The sequence below is a fragment of the Acanthochromis polyacanthus genome, chromosome 6 (assembly GCF_021347895.1).
Source record: "Acanthochromis polyacanthus isolate Apoly-LR-REF ecotype Palm Island chromosome 6, KAUST_Apoly_ChrSc, whole genome shotgun sequence".
NCBI classification, from domain to species: Eukaryota; Metazoa; Chordata; class Actinopteri; family Pomacentridae; genus Acanthochromis; species Acanthochromis polyacanthus.
The window spans coordinates 769,309-793,349 of record NC_067118.1 but is presented as its reverse complement, the minus strand read 5'-3'; the positions used below and the strand labels follow the sequence as shown (position 1 = coordinate 793,349).

The 24,041-nt window shown below is 40.0% G+C and overlaps 2 protein-coding genes across 2 annotated transcripts in view; one reads left to right on the top strand and one right to left on the bottom strand.

The window, feature by feature from the left end:
* The window catches only part of LOC127534433 (tumor necrosis factor receptor superfamily member 14-like), a 219,590-nt gene that overhangs the window by 129,122 nt on the left and 66,427 nt on the right, over nt 1-24,041 (bottom strand). The gene's annotated exons all lie outside the window — the stretch shown is intronic.
* On the top strand, nt 18,354-22,342 carry LOC110970676 (DNA repair endonuclease XPF-like). Its single transcript, XM_051949684.1, is given in 8 exon segments — nt 18,354-18,476; nt 19,677-19,854; nt 20,110-20,190; nt 20,193-20,304; nt 20,419-20,626; nt 20,870-21,050; nt 21,330-21,460; nt 21,552-22,342. Coding segments are annotated over 8 exon segments (1,101 nt in total). The 3' UTR covers nt 21,639-22,342.

The following is a 24,041-nucleotide window of genomic DNA, read 5'->3' as shown; positions in this document are numbered from 1 at the left end:
ACACATTGCAGGGGTTTGAGTCTTCCCACTCAAACGTTTTTGCTTCTTTGGACGTGGTGGAGTTTCGGGTGTAGACATTTTTAAACGCGCAGAGCAGTGCGCAGAGCAGTGCGCAGAGCAGTGCGCAGAGCAGTGCGCAGAGCAGTGCGCAGAGCAGTGCGCAGAGCAGTGCGCAGAGCAGTGCGCAGAGCAGTGCGCAGAGCAGTGCGCAGAGCAGTGCGCAGAGCAGTGCGCAGAGCAGTGCGCAGAGCAGTGCGCAGAGCAGTCTGTAACCAGGCAACCCACGACAGGACCATAGGACCGGGCACACAGAGAAGCATAGATATATAGAAGACTAGATACGCTAGCGCGCTGTAGCAGCTGGCTAAGGTGGCTACACATAAGGATGTCTGTAAATGACGTTGATTAGCTGCGTAAATACCTATGTGAATCACATCATTGGCTGGAGCAGCCAATCACGGGTCACTCACTGACTCACATTGAAAAATAGCACAGAATGAATTGTTATGAATTTATTTTATTTTCAATTTAGGTTGGATTTTTTTGTGTGCAGCACAGATTTTCTGTGCGCTGAGACTGTGTCAGGAGTGCGCAATTGTGCACACGTGCAGCTTAGAGGGAACAGTGGCAGGTTGTATGTCAAATTTGGTCTCTCATTTGAGGCGATGTCACTCGACTGTGAACATCAGTAGTAGAAGAAAACAAGGAGTTCTGTGCAAACTCAGTTTCCTGTGGAAAGTTAAGCAGTCTCGTGCTAACAATTCAGACTACACTAAAGTGGTAACAGGTGTTTTATAGCTGCAGACCATATTGCCATGTTTTAAATGCACACTGAAAGTGATCAAGCTGTTGTATGTTCACTCTCATTCACATTTCAGACAGCAATTCATAGCAAATATCTATTATTATTATTCGTTTTGACAAATGCTTGGTGGGCATTTACTTTCAACTTCTACATCTTATTGGATTTTAACTGGAGTATTTTTTATATTTGAGAGAAAAATAATTTTCAATTTTCTTTTGTAAACTTTACCATTTTTAGTAGGTAGCTGCCCCTTCCAGCAGTATTGACATACTTTTTTTTGAGAAAACACAATCATACTCTGTTCATTTAACCAGAAAAAATGATAAAGGAAGCATTTTAATGCTTTGTATTTCTTCTTTTGATTTTGTGCTCTGAACATAAAGAACCATGATGTGAAAATTGAGGGTGTGTGCAGAAGTGTGATTTTTGTGTACGGTTACACCCCTACTTCTTCCTGTGTAATTCAGTAGCATTTGCCATTTATTATCCTCTTGCACCGCTGTGACCACCACTTTGTCTGTTTTTTGCTTGATAGGATCATGGCTACGACTTCAGTCAAGGTCAAGGAGAGCTGGATCAACCTACCCAAGCCTTTGAGAATCCAGATTGTTGTAACCAGTGTGGAAAAGTCTTCAGGCGGTCAGCATATTTGAATCGCCATATGCGCATCCACACTGGAGAAAAACGTTACCTGTGTGACCAGTGTGGGAAGGCTTTCAGAACGTCATCGAATTTGAATTGTCATATGCGCACCCACACTGGAGAAAAACCTTACATCTGTGACCAGTGTGGGAAGGCTTTCGGACAATCAATCGATGTGAAACGTCATATGCTCATCCACACTGGAGAAAAGCCTTACACGTGTGACCAGTGTGGGGAGGCTTTCAGATATTCAAATGATGTAAAACGTCACATGCTAATCCACACTGGAGAAATGCCTTATGTGTGTGACCTGTGCTGGAAGGTTTTCAGACGGTCAACGACTTTAAATCGTCATATGCTCATCCACAATGGAGAAAACCTCAGCTCTGTGACCAGTGTGGGAAAGCTTTCAAACAATTAAAATATGTGAAACGTCATGTGTTAGTTGCCTCTAGACATTAATTTAAAAAGTCACCTGCACAGACAAGCATTTGTTTCACATTTTATCCCATTTTTCTTCTTTTCTTCTTGCTCTTGCTGCTTCACTGTATTTACTGAAGTTTTTACTGAAGTTTCTTCTCACTTTCTAATCATTTGTATATATTAAGGTTTTATAAAGCACCTTGAACCTCCTTTAACAGATGTGACATTTGCCTTTGCTAAATTCCACTTGACTACACTTATGTGTGATGATGTTCAATATGTGTTGTAGCTGCTGGTCATGTGTACCAGTTGAGAGTATTTCATCCCAAAACTGTGGTTGAACCTTTCAAGTATTACGTGGCAGTGACGTGCGGTGAGGTTCATGGCTGGTGAGGCACTGACTCCTCAAGAGTCAGATTTACAATTGTAAGAACTGAAAAAAGCATCTTATTTCACTATTCATCTCACAGCATGCAACTACTGATAATGCTTCATATCCCATCAGCATTCCTCTTTCAATTACACTCACAAACCAACACAAACATATACACAGGAACATATTTGTCCTACAAAGAACTTTCTTTTATAGCTATTGATAGAGCACCCATCTTGTGTTTTAAGCAATTCATCCATCCATTCTCTATGCACCACTTTATCCTCACTAGGGTCACAGGGGGTGCTGGAGCCTATCCCAGCTGACTCGGCCGAAGGCAGGGGACACCCTGGACAGGTCGCCAGTCTGTCTCAGGGCTACATATACAGACAAACAATCACACTCACATTCACACCTACGGGCAATTTAGAGTACTCAATTAACCTCAGCATATTTTTTGACTGTGGGAGGAAGCCGGAGTACCCGGAGAAAACACATGCACAAGGAGAACATGCAAACTCCATGCAGAAAGATCCCAGGCCCAGGTCGGGATTTGAACCGGGGATCTTCTTGCTGCAAGGAGAAAGTGCTAACCACTACCTCACTGTGCAGCCCTTAAGCAATATATATATATATATATATATATATATATATATGGCATGCCGTTTAGGAAATTATATATATAATGAAACTTGATATATATATAATGAAACTCGATATATATATAATGAAACTTGATATATATATAATGAAACTCGATATATATATAATGAAACTTGATATATATATAATGAAAATTGATATATATATAATGAAAGTTGATATATATATATAATGAAAGTTGATATATATATAATGAAAGTCGATATATATATAATGAAACTTGATATATATATAATGAAAATTGATATATATATAATGAAAGTTGATATATATATATATAATGAAAGTTGATATATATATAATGAAACTTGATATATATATAATGAAAGTCGGAATATAGAATGTTCAGATTTTCATTCCATCTATTCAAAGTTTCATTCCATATATTCAGACTTTTTCCTACTGAGCCCTGGAAGGACATGGCAAACAAAAACAGGAACCTTATTGGACATTTGCTCTTCAGATGAGCTCTTCTGTGATTATCTATCTGTCTTCATGGTTGTCACAGGGAATGGCGACTACGTTTGAGAAAACAGGTAATTTTTAGAGATGTTTTGATTCTGAACACTGAACGTGTTAGCATTAGCTTAGCTACTTAGCTTCGACTACATTTGCATCCCTACATAGCTTAAAGGTTAAACACATGCACCATATGTTGATGATAATGATAATATCTATGTTTATCTTTATAGCTGGTCTTAAGGCTAATTACGAGGCAGAGGTCAGCTGCTGCCTGGACACATCCATGATCACGCCACTGGTGGGACACAATTGCACTGGATTTCAGCTGAAGGCTGCTGTTCTGTCCAAACTGAGACATTTTTATTGTGACATACCCTCCACTGTTGTTAGCTTTTGATTCAATAATTTTTTTGAGATGAGGAAATCACTATTGCATGTTTCTAGTTAAATACCCTACTTTTATGATATATCACTACAGCATGCACTTTTTATATTTTCCATCAATTTCACCCAAAAGTTGAATAACTATTTGTGAGCAGTGTATGTAGACACATAATAGAAGCACATTTCAATAATATGTCTGCTGCAGTAGTGCAGTTTATCTACCTAGATTGGTGTAACAGTAAAAAACAACAACGTATGCTACTGATGTTTCTGACTAAAATCTGCTTGAAAAGCACAACTGCTTATCTGTCAAAATGTGTGTAACAAAAGTGTGCACTGAACACTGAATAAAGTCTCTGTAGATTATAGACAAAATTTGCATCTCTCATCACAAATTTCTGTTCATTCATCCAAAGTGCATGAGTAAAATACAAAACAGGTGAAGTACTAAAAAAGATTTATTTTCTAGAAAAGCCAATAGTCAACAATGCAGTTTAATTCTGGGACAGTTGCTCCAGCACCGACACCATGCGTCCCATCAGTGCAACCAAGGTTTTCATTCATCTTCTGGATGTTCTGGAGCATGGCAGAGGTCACGTCTTGGTGTCTTCCGATCTGTTCCAAGAACCGTTCCTCTGACCTCTCCAGATACTGCAGAGGATCCACAGCAGCTTCCTGGTTCCCTTTTCCTGCATAAAAGCACCAAAAAGTACTAGTTGTCAGTAATTATTTTCTATTTTCATAAACACAGTTAACTTAAAGTAAATGTTCTATTTTGTGATTTTAGGATGGGTCAAAAGATAACATACTGATCATGTTGATGTCTGCATAGTCTAAACAGATCTTACTTGATTTGGTCTGTAGAGAGGAGGACAGCGTGGAGGAGCTGCAGGACGGAACCAGTAAGCTGCAGACTAGTGCTCCTGGTAACTGGACCTCATCATCCAAGGCCGACAACTAAATAAAATGAACAAGACATGCTGTTGATAGCATCTGTAATACAAATGATTTTATCCATTAACTGATTTATTGCTTTGTCCATACAATGTTAGAAAGTGTTACAAATAATACCTGTAATAATTTCCAACAGTGATAAATGCCTTGTTTTATTTTACAACAAAAAACACCAAAAGCATCTGTGTATAAGAAATCAGTGCATTGGATTTCCACATCTGCAAAGCTAGAAAATCACACATCAGAATTTCACCTTGAAATTATGAAAATAGCTGCAGATTACCAGTACTCTTTACTTCATTGTGTTAACTTGATCATTTCAATCAGTTTTTTAGACTTGTATTACTGATACGAAACATAATCAACACATAAATTAAAATGTGTTCGCAAAGAGTTCACTGGTTCTTCAAGGGAAATTTCAATGATAACCATATAGTTCAGTAATATGATTAATGGGTCATTGTGCAACAGCGTGGGAGGTTCTGAATACAGGTCTTGGACTGAAATATTGCTGCTGCTTTCCTCCGGTTTTATAAGGAGTTGTTTCATAGCTTGTTAGCTTACCAGCGGCTAACTGGCTGGCAAACAATAGTTGAACGCCAACCTCTAATCACTGATCCGGTGTCCGGACCGCGTTAGCTGGCGGAACGTTCATAATACTGATGTGGGACTGTTGTAGCTAGCGTATTCATAGTAGGATAACAGCAGGATGTTGGAGAAATAAAACTTACCATTATCAGGATCGCTGGTCTGCATGGCAGACTCTTAGCGCATCGCACTGCTTGAATGTCTGTGTGTTTCAGGCCGATTTTAAAATAAAACTCAATAAAATTCTCGTCCGGGTGAGTGTCCTTCGTTGTCGCTTCGCCATACGGACATGTCCCTTCCGGGGCTCGGTAGGAAAAAAAGATTTGATATATATATAATGAAAGTTGATATATATATATAATGAAAGTCGATATATATATATAATGAAACTTGATATATATATAATGAAACTTGATATATATATATAATGAAACTTGATATATATATAATGAAAGTTGATATATATATAGTGAAAGTCGATATATATATATAATGAAAGTCGATATATATATATATAATGAAAGTCGAGATATATATATAATGAAAGTTGATATATATATATAATGAAAGTCGATATATATATAATGAAAGTTGATATATATATATATATCAACTTTCATTATATATATATATCAAGTTTCATTATATATATATCGACTTTCATTATATATATATCAAGTTTCATTATATATATATCAAGTTTCATTATATATATATCGACTTTCATTATATATATAATTTCCTAAACGGCATGCCATATATATATATATATATATATATATATATATATATATATATATATATATATATACTGTAAACAAATTAAAGTACAGAGATGTGTGCAGACCTACTGGCTTTAGCTTGATGCCGACTTTGGATTTCCTCTGTTGAAGCCAGCACCGCAGCGAGAAAGCACCTGCCAGCTTCCGTACGCCCCCTTGAGTTGAGGCAGAGTACTGAGTGCCTCACCTGCTGACTTTTCTCTGCACTTTACTGTGCGATCAGCCGGAACAGTTCTCTCACACATACATAAAAGACATTACACAGACTGCAGAAAGTCATGGTGTATAACGAATATTTCTGTAAAGTTCATATTGGTGATATGCTGAGGAACAAAAACGGGCACGCGTCATGCAACCCAGTTTGGATTGGATCATGCAGTCAGACGTGAGGCACAGTTCGCTCCTGCCTCACCCGGGGTTTCTGCCCTAGATTTGATCGGAAAAACTCAAATTCGGCAATTTTTACTCAATAAAATGTCAGAAATGTGTAGTCATACTGCAAATGCATTTTTAACACAGATCAGTGGAAAATATTAATATTTATTTATGTACACTTTCTTTTTTCTTTTTTTTGTCATGATGACAGGTGAGGCTGTGCCTCACCTGCCTCCCCTGACCAAACGTCACTGTCACGTGGACTGTTTGACGCCACCATTTAACAGAAGTCCTGAAGGTTTCTGGATTTGTCCTGAGTGTGTACTCACACCTTATTATACAGGTAATGCTGTGTATAATAGCTTTATTTAGCACCTTCTTTTCAAATAAAGTGTCAAAATTTTACAAGAAGTAGACATTAAAATACAGGGACATAAATCAAGAATATAATAAGATAAGATCTGTCTGGGTAGTAACCTGCCTTTGCCCTAAGTCAGCTGGGACACGCTCCACCACCCCCACGGCCCTAATGAGGATTGTGCGATATACAGATAATGGATGTATGGATAAAATAAGATAATCGCAATGCAACAGATAAAAACCAAGTCCGCCGACATGGGGAAATATATTCAGTTTCACATCTACACTTTATCATCGTTGTGCTCTAGGTGGAGAAAAGTGCTCTGACATAGTGGCTGCTTTTGAAAACAGACACAGAACATCTAAACTGCAGATTAATTTTAGGAATATTTTTGAATTGTTCTCTATCTGGAAACTACAAAAGCACAAATGCCTCTTCCAGCCACGGTAAAATGGACTAAATGCAGGTGTTTTAGGGTGGTATTTTAACAGCAGAATAACATGGGAAAAATTCACCCAAAAGTAGTTCAAGAAGAGTTTGACGATATCGGACAAGTGGAAAATAAATGAGAGAGCTTTTAAAAAGAACATGATGTTGATAGAACATTACAAGAATTGGTGTCTGTGCAGGCAGCACCATTGAGGAGGAGATCAGTAATGGAGAACTAACAGACCTCCTTGCTGATGTAGGAACCCAGAAAAAGCCTTTGGAATTCCTGAGAAGATGAAACTCAGATAAGCACTCTCTTCTGTCCCTACAGAGAACAACCCCCATTTCTGGAGGAAAGTTGGGACATTTGTATTTCTGTGTGTTTTCATTCACAGGAAAAGGACATTTAGACCTTCTGCAGAGAGATGGATCTCCCTGCTGAACATTAAACACCTGGAAGAACCTTTTGGAAAGACAATGAATTTCACTTTTATGCTATGAGTGTTTTTGTTTAATCAACTTTCATGCTAAAACCCCCTTCCCCTCTTCAGGAGACCCTCTCAGGAGACATCTCTACATTCCACCGGGATCAGGTAACAGGTCATAAAACTTTATGACTCTGCTGGAGAAGAGCACAGAGAGGCACACTCTCTCTCTAACTGAACTGAACATATTCAAAATTCATTTTTCTGAGATGTATCTTGTATTGTCAGGTGTACCAAAGTTACTGAAAGTCCTTTGACTGTAGCATATTCAAAAATGACGATTCTATCTATTAAAGAAGTCCAGATATTAAAATATGATGTTTAATCATTTCTTCCACAGGATTTTGGAATGAATTCCATTATTAACCTCTGAATTTATTTTCTATTCAGGTTGAAAGGTGAAAATTGTGTTTATCTATTATCAGATGTATGACATGTTATCATATCTTCACTGTGACATATGTTTTAGTATTTAGAACACATTAATACATACAGTGCCTTGTGAAAATATTCGGCCCCCTTGAACTTTTCAACCTTTCGCCACATTTCAGGCTTCAAACATAAAGATATAAAATTTTAATTTTTTGTCAAGAATCAACAACAATTGGGACACAATCGTGAAGTGGAATGAAATTTATTGGATATTTTATACTTTTTTAACAAATAAAAAACTGAAAAGTGGGGTGTGCAATATTATTAGAAATTTAAAATAATTTCTAGATCTGGTTGTTTTGATCATAAAGTGAAATATTAGATTGTTCAGTTCCAGATATCTGTGACTAAATGTTTTGCACCTTTTGCAGAGAAACAGTGATTTGTAAGTTGTAATGTGTAAATGATAAAATGAGACATAATATTATTTTTCTAAAGACATTTCAGATTGTTCATAATGCTTGGCAAAAAGATAATTAAATGTGAACATGTAATGTACTTTGTTGCATGAAAACAAAGGGGACAAGTAGGAGTTGTACTTATTTATAGGTTATTATGCTGGGCTTTTACTGGTCCTGTCCACTGGAGATCGAACTGACCTGTATGTAGCCCCTGAACTAAAATGAGTTTGAAACCCCTGCATTAAAACAACGACCATAATCATGCACATGAATACGACCATTTGGAAATCAAAAGCCTGCAGTGCAAGCAGTTTAACTGATGTTTTACAGATGTTTGCTGTATCATCCTCCTCTGAATCTGATTCACTGGAGTCAAGGGAGAGATGAATGCTTTGGTCATCCTCAGTTTCGTCTGAAAAAATACATGCAAAGCCATGAGAGGACACATCAGCAAAAGATTATGTATTAAACATTTGTAACTAGCCAATATACAACTGTGCAAGTGTAGTGTCTTATTCTCAAGTATACATTTATTAATATTTAGTGTCAGTATACAGTATTACTTTTGAACACACTATTTAGCATGTAAGATAACATGAAATTGTGCAGCTAGCTCACCGTCATCTGATGGAGGGTAAGTTGGTGAAGGTATTTCATCCATTGCATCACTCTCTCCAACAACATGAATGCTCTGGCAATCTGCAGTTTCATCTAAAGGAAATCAGACAAAGCCATGCACAAGATTATGACAGTGGCCACAACAGTGAAAATCTAACATATTCTCAAATTGATAATGTTAATATAAATATATATGTGTGTGTGTGTGTGTGTGTGTGTGTGTGTGTGTGTGTGTGTGTGTGTGTGTGTGTGTGTGTGTGTGTGTGTGTGTGTGTGTGTGTGTGTGTACTACATACCACACTATATTCATATATTCATACTCATTTCCTACTATAAAACATGTTTACTTGGTGTGTTACTCTGAAATACATGTCAGAAATGTACTATTTTCGGGTATACTTTTCATTAATTGGTGAAATAACGTGAAGTTCTGTAGCTCACCGTTGTCTGATGGATGATCATTCAGGAGATGCATTTCTTCAGCTCTTTTGGTATCATCACTGGACATCCTTTACAGTATCTGATCTGGCCCTTCTGAATTTTCTTTCCCAAACTCCGTTGATGAAATCGCGCTTTTTGTGCTCATAATATGAACTACAGCAGAGCTCATTGTCACAGTGTCCACAAAGGCGGCGAGGCTTTTTCTTCTTTTGCTCGGAGAAGCTCATCTTGCAGGCATACATAAAATCTGTTCACCTGGAGAAGCCGGCTTGTTTATTTTCAGACATGCGTCACTGACGTCATCGCGTAAGAGGGCTCGTCCATATAGTCCAATCACATGCGAAGCCACGATCACATGGTGGCCTAGCGAAAACCGCGCGATAAACGGAAATAAATACAGACAAGCAAATCATTTGTTACTTGAGTTCTACAATGGCTTCACGGCATCTTCCATTCGACTCACCCCGAACTCCTGGACGTGACCGGCTTCCTCCACTCAGCCCCACGACAGACACTGATAAAAAAACTATTGAGCGCACTCAGTGGACTGTCTCGTCAGATGGCACAGATGGGGCAGAAGCTGGAGGAGAAGCTGAACCAGCAACTCGCCATATCGGACGAGAGAGAACAAAGGTTACAGGAGAGGATAGACGCTCTAGAAGCAAAATTAAACAGCCTCTGTAGCGGCGACGGAATAAAGCGAAGAAGACGAGTCGCCACTCCCAAAATTGCAGTAAGAATATATTCCATTTCTAAGATATGTTTTGTGAGTTTTAGCACAATGCTCTGAATTGGTAGTGCTAAGCTCATGCAGTCCTCCTCTTTGTTTTTGCGCTTTTAGGAAACGGTTCGTAGACTGCATAACGCTGAAGGGAACATCATGCGCTATGAGCCGGAACAAGGGTGAGACTATTTATTGAAATTGTGTGTTGTTATGGATCTCGGCCTGCCTGCTTGGGTTTTTGGACTTTTTCCTGGTTTTGTGTTTTCCAGGCCAAGCCTTGCTTTTGTGCCATGTTGTGCCTGTCTGTGCTGTGCTTTGGTCCAACTCTCTCTCCCCTAATTAGGTCAGAGTGGTTTCAGCATCAGCTGAGGTCACTCCTCTCATCAAGGGTGCAGTGCGGGCTGAGCAGCTGTTTCCGATTCACCATCACACCTCGCTGACAATAAAAGCCGGTTCAGACTTTCATTCGATGCCGGATTGTTATACGACTACCATGTTAGTGACTCGCCAGCCAAGCCCATGCCATATGAATCCTTGTCTAGATATTCCGAAATCAGATTTGAAGTCAACGAACAGTAATTCTCTTGTTCTCTGTCTGCCTTCTCAGTTCCCGTGGCTCAGCCTGAACGAATCCCGGACACCGCACAGGTATTCAGCCCAGAGAAATCCACAGCCACGACCACGACCCGAACCACAACCCAGGCCGAGCCTAGAACCAAAGCCAAGGGAAACCCACAGCCACGATTACGAACCGAACCCCGCCCGAGACGGAACCCGGAGCCACAGCCCAGACCAAGCCCTGAACCTCAGCCAAAACTCAGTCGAGATCCCCAGCTCTGCAAACCCCCACAGCCAGCCCTTCCTCCACCAACCACTCCTCTCCTTTAGCAATAAAGAACCGTTGGCACACTTAATCCGAGTTCTTGCACCGCTTCCTACCCCTGAGCGTGACAGTGTGTTACTTTGAAACTTGTCTTATAAATGACTTATAAAATACCCTACACTTGTTCTCCTGTGAGTAGTAATTGAAAATTGTGATCGATTTTCACAGACTGGGCTCGCCTCACAACGATGCAGTCACGACTTATTTAGTGAGAAGTCTGACTGCAAGTCCAGATTTGGAGGATGTGGAGACAGACGTCCTTGTATGTAAGTATCCTGTTTAAAATTGTTCTAAATTTTCCGATTTCATTAACAGCAACAAAAGCTATCAATGGCTGAATATAGCAGGAAATAATAACAATAATAATAACAAAGCTAATAACAGCTTCATTTTACTCTTTTCCAGCTGCTTGTAAAACCCATTATGAGACTCTGCGCAGGAATTTCCGCTATAGTCAACCCGACATGGCGGATCAGGCGGAGGCGATTAAGTCATCTGCCCGGAGTCGGCAGAGAAGAAAGAGAGTAAGAGATATTACTTTTGATTCATTTGATTACAGTTTCATTCATGGGAGTGTGTGTTTTATATAAAATGTGGTTAGAATAGTATTGCTGGTCTCTGATATTATTTTTCTGTTACATTAGTAAATGTATTGATTTCTTGTACTGATTGTGTTTGCAGCTGCTGGATGCCAGGAAGACGGTCCTTGCTCCAGACGAACAGGAGTTCTGGAATGGCATCACAGCAGACATGATGTCGGATGAGGAGGACAGCAGTGTAGATGGCGTGCATGGATGGATTGTGTGGCCTCCATCCTTCCGCAGCCAGGAGCTTTCCAACTTGTGTGCTGCCCTACAGGCCAGGCTGGAAGCTGATGGAAGGTACACAGCTCTTCATCACAGACGTTTTTACAATGGACAGCCATCTGAAAGACTGAAGCCATTGAAATACGACAGGGCAGCAGCCAGGAAACATTTAATTCCAGAGCTGATGCCTGCGACCAGACCGGAGTGACATTCAACAATGTTTTAGTTTTTGTTTTGAAATGTTTTTTTTTTTTTTAAACTTTGCACTTTTTTATTTCATTTTTTCCTTTTAATTTTTTTGTATTTTTTTTAAAAGAACAGCTTATTTTAATTTTGATTTGATTTTGTTCAATAAAGCGCTTGTTTTTCCAACGTGTCTCAAAATGTCATTTTTTAGCCCATTGGTTAACAAGGACAAGTATGCAGGTTAACTAAGTAGACACTTTATATGGCCCATATTTATGAATGCCTTATTAAAATATTAATAATAGTAAGTATTATTATTATTGTGTGGGGGGATTCATGGCCCAGGGGTTGACCAATAGCAACAGATCTTTCAACCAATCATGACACAGTTTTTTTCTGTTGCCATGTCTTGTTTCATCCAATCAGTGACCCGAGTCACGCTAGACAGGAAGGCTGGATGCTAATTAGTTTTCACACCTCTGCCATGCCCCAGGTGCGAAGTCTCACTCCCCCCCTTGCCCTCAGGTGCGACGTCACTCCCCCCCTTTCCCCACCCCCCACCCCACAAATCCATTCCGTTTTAGGGCGTCCTCAGCCCATTCTGAGTGGTTGTTCACACCCTGAGAACAGTCAAGGACTGTGGAGAACTAGGTAGGTTTTTCAGAATTCACAGGGTCGATAATCTGGCTTTTCATGCAGTGAAAGACTTTGCTCTGGGAAGGCAGCTGGCCCAGATGGTGTATGTCCAAGAATGCTTAAAGACTGTGCTGCACAACTGTGTCAACCTCTCCACAGGATCTTCAACCTGAGTCTACAGCTGGGACGGGTGCCTGCTCTATGGAAAACATCCTGTATCGTACCGGTACCAAAAATCAAATGTCCGGCTGAACTAAATGACTACAGATCTATTGCTCTGACCTCACACATCATGAAAACTCTGGAGCGGCTGGTTTTACGTCTCCTGAGGCTTGAGGTCAAAGACAAACTCGATTCCTTGCAGTTTGCATACAAAGAACATATTGGAGTGGATGATGCCATCCTCTTCATGCTTCACCGTGCCCTGTCTCATCTGGAGGAACCTGGAGTTTATGTGAGAATCATGTTCTTTGATTTTTCAAATGCATGCAACTCCATCCAACCCACCATCCTCAAAGACAAGCTCACAGAGATGGGAGTGGATCCTTCCTGTGTTTCATGGATTACAGATTACCTGACAGGAAGGCCGCAGTTTGTCCGGCTGGGGAACTGTGTTTCTGGGACATTAATGAGTAGTACTGGGGCTCCACAAGGAACAGTCCTGGCTCCATTCCTGTTCACTCTGTATGAATCTGACTTCAAATACAGCACTGAGTCCTGCACATTCAGAAATACTCTGATGACACTGCTATCGTGGCATGTATCAGAAATGGACATGAAGCTGAATACAGGGATCTGATAAGTCCCTTCAGTGACTGGAGTCACAAAAACTGCCTGCTACTCAACGCCTCAAAGACAAAGGAAATGATCATAGATTTCCGCAGATCCAGACCCCCTCTTCAGTCAGTGAATACTTGTGGCGTGGACATCGAGATGGTGACATCATATGTTTCTACATCCAAACCATCAACATGTCTTTTAGATCCTATCCCAACTAGACTCTTCAAGGAGATTTTACCTTTAATTAATTCTTCAATGTTAGATCTGATTAATCTCTCTCTAGTAACAGGCTATGTACCACAGGCTTTTAAGGTTGCTGTCATCAAACCTTTGCTTAAAAAGCCCACTTTAGATCCAGATGTGTTAGCTAACTATAGACCGATATCCAACCTACCATTTCTCTCTAAAATTCTGGAAAGAACAGTTGCAAATCAATTATGTGAACACTTACAAAGGAATAATTTGTTTGAAATGTTTCAGTCAGGCTTCAGAGTGCATCATAGCACAGAAACAGCTCTAGTGAAAGTTACTAATGACCTTCTCATAGCATCAGATAATGGACTAGTCTCTATACTTGTTTTGTTAGATCTTAGTGCAGCGTTTGACACAATCGACCACAACATTTTATTACAGCATCTAGAACATTCAATTGGCATTAAAGGGACAGCACTGGACTGGTTTAAATCCTACTTATCAGATAGGTTCCAGTTTGTGCATGTCAACAATAACTCTTCTGAGCATACTAAAGTTAATCATGGAGTTCCTCAGGGTTCTGTCTTAGGACCGATACTTTTCACATTATACATGCTTCCTTTAGGCAATATTATTAGGAAGCATTGTATTAACTTCCATTGTTATGCAGATGACACACAATTGTATTTATCTATGAAGCCAGATGAAACTGATCACTTAGCTAGACTGCAAGATTGTCTTAAGGACATTAAAACCTGGATGACTTTTAACTTCCTACTGCTAAATTCAGACAAAACTGAAGTCATTGTATTTGGCCCCAAACATCTTAGAAACTCGCTTTCAAAGCAAATAGTTACTCTGGATGGCATCACATTGGCCTCCAGTACTACTGTGAGGAATCTTGGAGTTATTTTTGACCAGGACATGTCCTTTAACTCACACATAAAGCAAGTCTGTAGGACTTCCTTTTTTCACCTGCGTAATATTGTAAAAATCAGGAACATTCTGTCTCAGAGTGATGCAGAAAAATTAGTTCATGCTTTGTTACTTCCAGGCTTGACTATTGCAATTCCTTATTATCGGGTTGTCCAAATAGCTCTCTCAAACATCTACAGTTGATCCAAAACGCTGCTGCGAGAGTACTGACAGGAGTTAGCAAAAGAGATCGTATTTCCCCTATACTTGCTTCTCTTCACTGGCTTCCTGTTAAATCCAGAATAGAATTTAAAATCCTTCTTCTGACATATAAAGCTCTTAATAACCAATCTCCATCATATCTTAAAGATCTGATAGTACCTTATTATCCTAGTAGAACTCTTCGCTCTCAAACTGCAGGCTTACTTGTTGTTCCTAGAATTTCTAAAAGTAGAATGGGAGGCAGAGCCTTCAGTTATCAGGCGCCTCTCCTGTGGAACCTGCTCCCAGTTTGGGTTCGGGAGGCAGACACCCTCTCTATTTTTAAGACCAGGCTTAAAACGTTCCTTTTTGACAAATCTTATAGTTGGGGCTGACTGGGTGACCCACAGGGGTTCGGCTTGTGTCTTCATTTGCACAGCTGACTCCCTCTTGGACGTCCCTTCGTTCTGCCTCCATTCATGCTGCTATAGGCCTAGGCTGCTGGGGGACTTTTCTTGACGCACTGAGCCCTTCTCTATCTACCTTTACATTTAATATGTATACCGTTATTGCAGTACATTCACTCTGTTTCCCCCTGTGCTATTTCTCCGAGTGTCCCTGGTCCCAGAGCTGGATGCTTCAGATCTGCGGTTGATGTTCCACCAGCTGGTCCAGTCTCCACCATGTCCACTGTGGGATGCTGCTGCTGACCTTCCTCCAGCCCTCTGCTTCCAACTCCCTTTTTCCACCAGTCAACTCTGCATTGCCTTCACTATACTGTTATGCTAACTTACATACTGTTTGAATTTTACTGCTAGCTATATATGGAGTATGTTTAATGTCAGAGCCGTACATCATAAGAGTAAATTATGAGTCAGTTTTCAATGTTAGCTTATACTTTGTCTGTGTCACATATCCTGTCATGCATGTATCCAAATGTGTGTTGTGTTTTCCTTGCTTTCCCACCCCTCCCTCTTCTCCCATCCCTCCCCCTTGCCCTCTTCTGTCCTTCTCAACCCGCCCGGCCAGCAGGCAGATGGGTCCCCCCTATATAGAGCCGGGTTCTGCTCGAGGTTTCTTCCCTGTTAAAAGGGTGTTTTTCCTTGCCACTGTCACCTTTGGGCTTGCTCTGGGGGTCAGGCATTTGGGTTCTGTAAAGCGTCTTGAGACGAGTTGACTGTAATTGACGCTATATAAATAAAATTGAATTGAATTGAATTGAATTGAATTGAATCATATAAATATTTAGGTGTCCACCTTGATAAGTTGGACTGGTCTACAAACGTAGACTTCATCTACAAAAAGGGCCAGAGCCGACTTTATTGCCTCAGAAGACTTCAATCACTAGACATTTGCAGTAAGATGCTGCAGATGTTTTATCAGTCTGTGGTAGCAAGTGTCCTGTTTTATGCTGCAGTCTGCTGGGGAGGCAGCATAAAACACAAGGATGCAAGGCGTCTGAACAAACTGATTAAAAAAGCTGGCTCTGTGGTTGGAATCACATTGAACACATTGGAGGATGAGGTGGAGAGATGGGCACTGAGCAAGATGGAGGCCATTCTGACCAACATGGATCATCCACTTCACATCTGCCTCAATGAACAACGAAACATCAGTGGACGGCTCCTATCCCTGCGCCACAAGACCGAAAGATTTAGGAAATCTTTCTTGCCATCAGCAGTCAGGCTATTCAATTCAAAATTAAACAGATAAGAACCCTGACAACTGAATTTCCCTTCGGGGATGAATAAAGTGATTCTGATTCTGATTCTGATGTTTACAAAAGAGTTTAGTACATAGTCTAAGTCTGTATCTCTGAGTAAAGGAAGGTGCTGTAAGTCTAGACCGCTAGGTGACTTCCCATGATGCACCTCTCCTCTTTGGAGAAAGAGGAAACTTTGGATTTTTTGGGTTTTAGGGTTCTTAGCCTGATTATATGAGGTTCCTGGAGTTGACATATGGAGTAAACTGGCAGAATATAAGTAAAATGTAATGTAACTGAACTGGATATCAGACTGAACACACTTCATTTAAACATGTTGGGGACAAGCTCATTCTATGTTTGATCTGATCAAACCTGTAAAGAGACAAACAGCAAAACAAGAAAACTGCTTCTGTCTGTTCAGGAGTTTGACATCATCAACCTTTGCTTTGATATTAAATTTCAGAGAACCATATTTTGTGGCTGGGCAATTATATTCGACTGAAACACCGTATTTAAAACTGAAAAATATCTGTGATCTTGTTCTAAGACTGTACAGCATTTGAATCCAGAACTGGTTATTTGTAACTTGGGATAATCACAAAGGAGAGTATTTTTTTGAAAACACAAATGTTGCATCCCATAGTATTAACACACTGAGCTCATTCCTAGTGTTTTTGTCTCAGATTACACAAACTTCTTCTTAACAGCTGAAAAACATTTCTGAAGTACATTCTTCTCATCAGTTTAATCTAAAATGTCTTTTTAGAGGGAGAGAAATTAAAGAGAAACAATAGAATCATCTATGTGGAATTCCTGTTTATGAATCTTTATATATCAAATTCACAAATTAAAGTCTTTTAATTTACTTATTTCAAATGTCAGTAAGTCTGTATCAACACAAAGTAACTGCTTTTGTTTATTGAAAGAATGTAGTTTGTGTTGATTTAACAGAATCCTTGGTGATAAAGAAAAAAACGCTGTGCTTTGCCATTTGACACAAAGAGGCTGCATGCCTTGATGTAAAAAGGCAACTAGACTACAAACATCAATGCTGATTTTATACCAGCACATCCTAAATAAGAACCAGGAAAATATCATTAATCACATAAATCATCTGGATGCAGAGGTTGCTTAAGTTTTACAAATATATATTTATGCATTTAGAAAAAAAAGTTTAACTGTTTAACTGCCTGTATGTTACAACATATTCTTATTTTAAAAAGTATAAACAATGATTTGCAGACATGTGCCATAAATAACAATGTATTGTTCAGGTTTGGCTGTTCAGGTTTTGAAACAAAAAGAATGCATTGAATTTGCTAAAATAAGAAATCCTGTGTTGATATTTTTGTTGATTACTTTTGTTGACAAGCTATGGTACCTACAGAGACAATACAGTCGGTTAGCCAGTCATGTTCTGTAATATGCATAGGTAATATGTAAAGACAGATTCAGGGATAACTGCTATGATCCTCCCTGTCACTTGATGGAGCTGTGGGCCCTGAACGCACCACTCACTGTCTGTCACTCCACGTTTGTTTTTAGCGTCACCGCAGGAAGTTCGGTTTCAAAACACTAAACAAGAGGGAGAAGTACTGCTGCTGTACATCACAGTGACTTATTTCACACTGAGCTTACTGTTATTCTTGACAGTCAGGGGCAGTTTGGTGATTTTATTACCTTTTGAACACTTTAGCCGTTTCCAAAATGGCGGGACCACTGCTGGAGTTTGAGACCGAGATGTTCCTGAGCCTCTTCGGCTGTGAGGGGCTGGTGGTGGTGGTGGCTGAGGGGATGGGGGTTGACCGCATCCTGCTGCAGTTCATGCGGGTCTAGTCGGAACAGGGCAGTCTGGTCCTTCTGCTCAACAATACCTAAACAGGTAAGCTTAGCTTAGCATGCTACACATTATCTGTAAACGGCTCACCCGTTGTAGTGACACCTGTCTTTCCTTTTATCACTGATTTTCTGTTTCGGAAAGATTAAAAAATGACTGTCCCACTTCTTATTACAGCAAAAATAAATAAATAAAATCATATTTTATATCTTTTAACAAATATTCCAATAGAGATAATGAAACAAATACAAAAATGATGGTATAATCTTTGCTAGGGCCTGTACCAACAAACCTGTTGCCTCATTTCTGGAGAACACGATTTGTAGTCCATAACCGCAGTGCTTCATTTATCATGGTCTGTTATGGCACATTTGTAGGACCCTGTGATTTGGATTCTGCACTTGGCCATATTACAGTTTTGATGATACTGAAATTATGTGTTCAGAATTGTTAATGGAATTCCTTAATGTTGGCTGGCAATCTGAGGTCTAACCAAGTCATTCTGATTTTAAGTATAAAAATATTTTTTCAATATATGGATAAACCTGATGTGACTTCTAAAATTCATTCATGAATGGATGAAACTGAGTCAAAACACACAGAATTATTCTTGTATTCATAAAGCATTTAGTACTTTAAGTGTCTCAGACACTCGTTGTGTTGCTCATCAATACTGGGGACCTCCATTAATGTGAAGAGAGTCTTTATTTTTTCATCTCTACTGTTTACTGACCCTATCCTGTAGGAGCACCTGATTTAGTATTTTCTTGACTTTTAAACTACTGACATTATTGTTTTTGACCCACTGTAACTGTCTAGATTTTTTTTCACCATTAGTCTTTTTAGGATTTGTCATAACAGAACTGTGTAGGCGACCTGAACGCTGCGCTAGGCAAGAAGAGAAAAGTTTTGTATGATTGTGGGGTATCAACATTGTGAATTGTACTTTTCTTCAGTGTGCAAAGTTATGTAGAACAGAAAAATCAAGATTTTTATTTACCTTGTTAACAAGTCTGTTTGCTGTTTTTATAAGATGGAAGACATGACTGAACATTTCTATGCTGAAACAACAGTGTAGAGTTACATCTGAGCCATTTTAAGGTATGAAGGGATTATTTTCATTTAAAATAACAACAAATAACTGGAGAAAACTTTATCAACATAGTTTCTTTCTCATTTTTCTTTCTCAATAGCATTTCACGGAGCACTTGAGAGTGGAGGGAGTCGCCGACCTGCCGAGGACGGTCACCAACAATGTCCGGAGTGCTGAGCGTTATAACGTTTACACTGAGGGAGGGGTGCTGTTTGTCACCAGCAGAGTCCTGGTGGTGGACTTCCTCACTGACTGCATCCCTGCTCATTTTAAATCAGGTCAGAAGATGAGAGCCATGTTTGTTTTTGTTCATATTCTTCATCACTAGCAGTTATTAATCTTAGTTAGGTTGTACTATTTGCTGGTGTATTTGCATGTTATCGTAGCTATATATATATATATATATATATATATATGCTTTATTGTGTCTCTTTATTTTAAAACAGTCCAAACCACAACACAACAAAGTTGTGTTAGTTTAACATTTTCAAATGCATGCAGTATTTACAGCCTTTTGATCCACCTCCCTCTAGGTATCCTGCTGTATTGCGCCCGTAAAATAATTGAGTCATGTCAGGAGGCCTTCATCCTTCGTCTGTTCAGACAGAAGAACAAGACGGCTTCATTGAGGCCTTCACTGACAAGGCTACGGCTTTCTCCTCAAGCTTCTGCCAAGTAGAACGTGTGATGAGAAACCTCTTCGTCAAGAAGCTCTATTTGTGGCCCAGGTGCAATGAGCTTTTTCCATGGCAGACATTTTCTTAAACACATTGTATTATATTAATAAAATAGATCCCTGCATTCTTTACTCATTCCTCTGTATGTTGGGCTTGGTTCAACAGATTCCAGGCTTCAGTGAACACAGCACTGGACAAACGCAAACCAGACGTAGTGGAGCTCCATGTGTCATTAACGCCGGCTATGAGGGCCATCCAGAGCTCCATCCTGGACATCATGAGCGCCTGTCTGAAGGAGCTGAAGCGCTACAACCCCACCTTAGAGGCTGTGGACTTCTCACTGGAGAACACGCTAGGAAATGCTTTTGAAAAGGTCTGATAGTGTTATGGATTTATAGTACATGATAGATTTAACTGATAAACCTCTGAAGCTGAACTAGTGAATGAACATGTGAGCTTTATATGAATTCAGATTATTTTACTGCAGTATTTAAAGAAAGAAATTGTATAAATAAACCTTGTAACAGCACAACTATTGCTGTAATACCTTGTTGATAACCTATAAAGGAGGTGAATGTTCTTTCTTTAAGGTTATGTTGGTTTCACTCCCACCCAGACTATCCGTCACTACCTGGACCCCCTGTGGCATCAGCTAGGGGCAAAGACCAAGGCCCTGGTTGAGGACCTGAAGGTGCTGAGGGTCCTCCTGCTCTGCCTCAGCCAGTATGACTGTCTCACCTTCCTCAATTTGCTCAAGTCCCTGCACTCCAGCCAGAAGAATGTGGGCTGTGATTCAGGTGAAGTAGATGTAGTCAGTCTGCCCCAGGGCAGCTGTGGCTACAAATGTAGTTTACCACCACCGGAGTGAGAATGTCTGAGTGAATGAATAATGGATCAATTGTATGTGCTTTAAGTATGCCTTATTAGAAAAGTGCTGTATAAATCTCATCCATTATTATTATTATTATTGTACTTGGCTTCTCTCAGTACCTGATTGCGTGAAAATTCCTGTTTCATTTTTTGTAATCTATTTCTTGTTTCTGTCTTTGATTGCTTGTGCCTGTTGTGACTTTCAGGTTGGCTGTTCCTGGACTCCAGTACCTCCATGTTTGTGAACGCTAGGAGCAGAGTGTACTGCATTCCTGACAGCAAAGAGAAACTCAAAGCTGGAGCTGAGGCTGAGAAAGAGAAGCCAAATCTGCTTCAGGTAACTGACCAGTGAGCACATCTCTGACAGTGACTTCTTCAAAGTAGACATCCAAATGATTAAATGCTTGTGTGTGTGTTCATGTTGAAAGGACCAAAGGCTCAGTCTGTATGTGGGTTTCAGAGGTGAAGTGGGAGCTGGTGCTGGAGAAGAGCCCAAAGTGGGAGGATCTGACTGAGGTGCTGGAGGAGATCGAGAGGAAGAACAAGAGCTGTACATGAACCAGCATGAACCAGGTTAGAGCTCAGTGCTGTTAAACTGCTATAGCAGTCTGTTGTGTCAACAGTGCATTTAAACCTATGAATTTACAAAAAATGCGCTATAGTAAGAGCATTTTGTAGATGCTACATTTTAGATTCCATTAGCTAGTTTTGTTTAATTGAAGTCATTTTCTAACCGGCGGCGCCCAGAGAGCCTGCCGCTGCTGAAAAAAAAATCCTAGCGGAAACGGTGCTGTCAGCTTTCAGTTAGATAAAAGCATTATATAGTTCAAGATTTTTCATGTTTTATAATGGTTTAAAATATGTGGACATAAAATGGCACAGAAATGTTAAATACAGTAAAATGTTTAAATGCAGTAAAATTCACACCTGACGTTGAGCTACAAGATCCTGATAATCAGCAGGTAACTATTTACATTTATTGTGTCATATACAGTATTTATTAAAGTGTTTATTTTGTTATATGTTTGTTGTTATAATGTGCAATATTTGTACAATTTTCCTGCTCTGTGTCTAAGGTTTTTCACTTAATGCTGGAAAAAAATATTCACGGATAATGCTAAGTTTTATGTGCCTAATGCTAATAGTCAGTTGTTCAAATGGAGCTGTCAAATCAAACTGTAAAGCTGCTAAACTTGATTAAATGATGGGACAAATAAAATCTGTTTGGTCATTGAGTGGAATCCAGTGAAGACTCTGAGTTCTCTGGATCCGTTGCCTTCAAGTGGGGAAGCTGCACACACTAAAGATTTTCTATAATGGAATCAGAGAGGTCAGAGATAAAAGTTTAGGTGATTCTTCACATTGCTGCTTTTTCCTCACTGTGCTTCACACAGTGTGATTTTTCTGCTCTGAGCTATTTCCTCAGAAACCTGTGAGGCCTCCAGGTAACTGTAAGAATCAGCACCGGAGTCTACAAACACTGAACTGCTTGTTCTGATAGTGCAGCTACTCTTCCTGTTACAAATGTGGGAGCAGCATACAATTCTAAGTTCACCACCAATTTGGCTCTGATTCGTCGACTCCACGGACCTCTGAAGGTGTTCGGTGGTTTCAGGCACCAAGATGTCAGCAGCAGATTCTTCAAGTCCTGGAAGTTGTGAGTTGACGCCTCCATAAACGAGACTTGTTTTTCCAGAATGTTCCACAGATGATAATTCGGAGGTCAAGTCAACATCTTGAACTCATCGTCATGTTCCTCAAATCATTCCTGAACAAAGTGTGAGAGGGTTCATGATCCTGGTGAAAGAGGTCACTGCCATCAGAGTGAACTTGGTCTGCGACAGTGTTTAGTAATGATTATCCACACTGTTGATAGCCAGAGTCATTGCTTTAGTACCTGATTCGATGATTAATATGGAAGTGAATCACTGACGGAATTTGTGGTGTGTTTTGGTGGTGAGTTTGTGTGAAAAAAAACAGTAAGTGACATCTGAGAACCAGCAAAGAAGAGAGGACATTTTGCCGCGTAGAAATACTTTGAATAGATTTCAATCAGGTAGGTTTGACAGGTTTTTCTGTTGTTTCCTTTTGTGCATGTTTATTTTATCTTAAAACATTCTAAATAATTACACACATATATATACATCAATCAGGCATAACATTATGACCACCTGCCTAATATTGTGTTAGTCCTCTTATATGGACAAAGATGCTCTGAACCACTGAGCATGGACAAGAGGACCTTCAGGGTATCCTATGGGTTCTGGCACCGGGGCGTTGACAGTGGGTTCTCTGGGTTGTGCAGTGGGGCCTCTAGGTATCAAACTTGTTCCACTGCATCCTGTTGATGCTTAATCAGAATGAGGTCTAGGAAGTTTGGAGGTCAAATCTAGCCTAGCTTAGCTAGACTTTGTATTCCCGTTATAAGGGATATACGGGAATACGGTCTAGCCCTCCTCCATTGACACATTTTGACAGGTTGTCAAGCTCCGAGCAGATCAGACCGAACCAATCAGAGCACTAGAGGCGGGAGTTAACGATGCGTCATCTTCAGGGCCGAGATTACCCATCTAACACCTGTGCACCTCCCGCATACAAACGAAATGGCGACCGCAACAGAGCGAGGTTTCTCTCGTGCGCTTTCCTCTGTTTTGCACGGGCTGAATTTGTCCTTAAAACTGCTCGCCATAACTGTTTGGACTACTTCTTCTTCTTCTTTTAATTCCGGCAGGCTGTACGATAGAATGCGTAATGCTGCCCTCCACTGTTGAAAGGGAGAGCTTAGATTTTCCTCAGGACCCCTGTACGGCGAAGGAAGCTGTTAAAACTACAAAATATCATGGCGGAAAGGCAGTTGTTAGGTCGCTTAGTGATTGCGTCACACATGCGTTACACTGATTGGCTCTCTCCAATTCAAG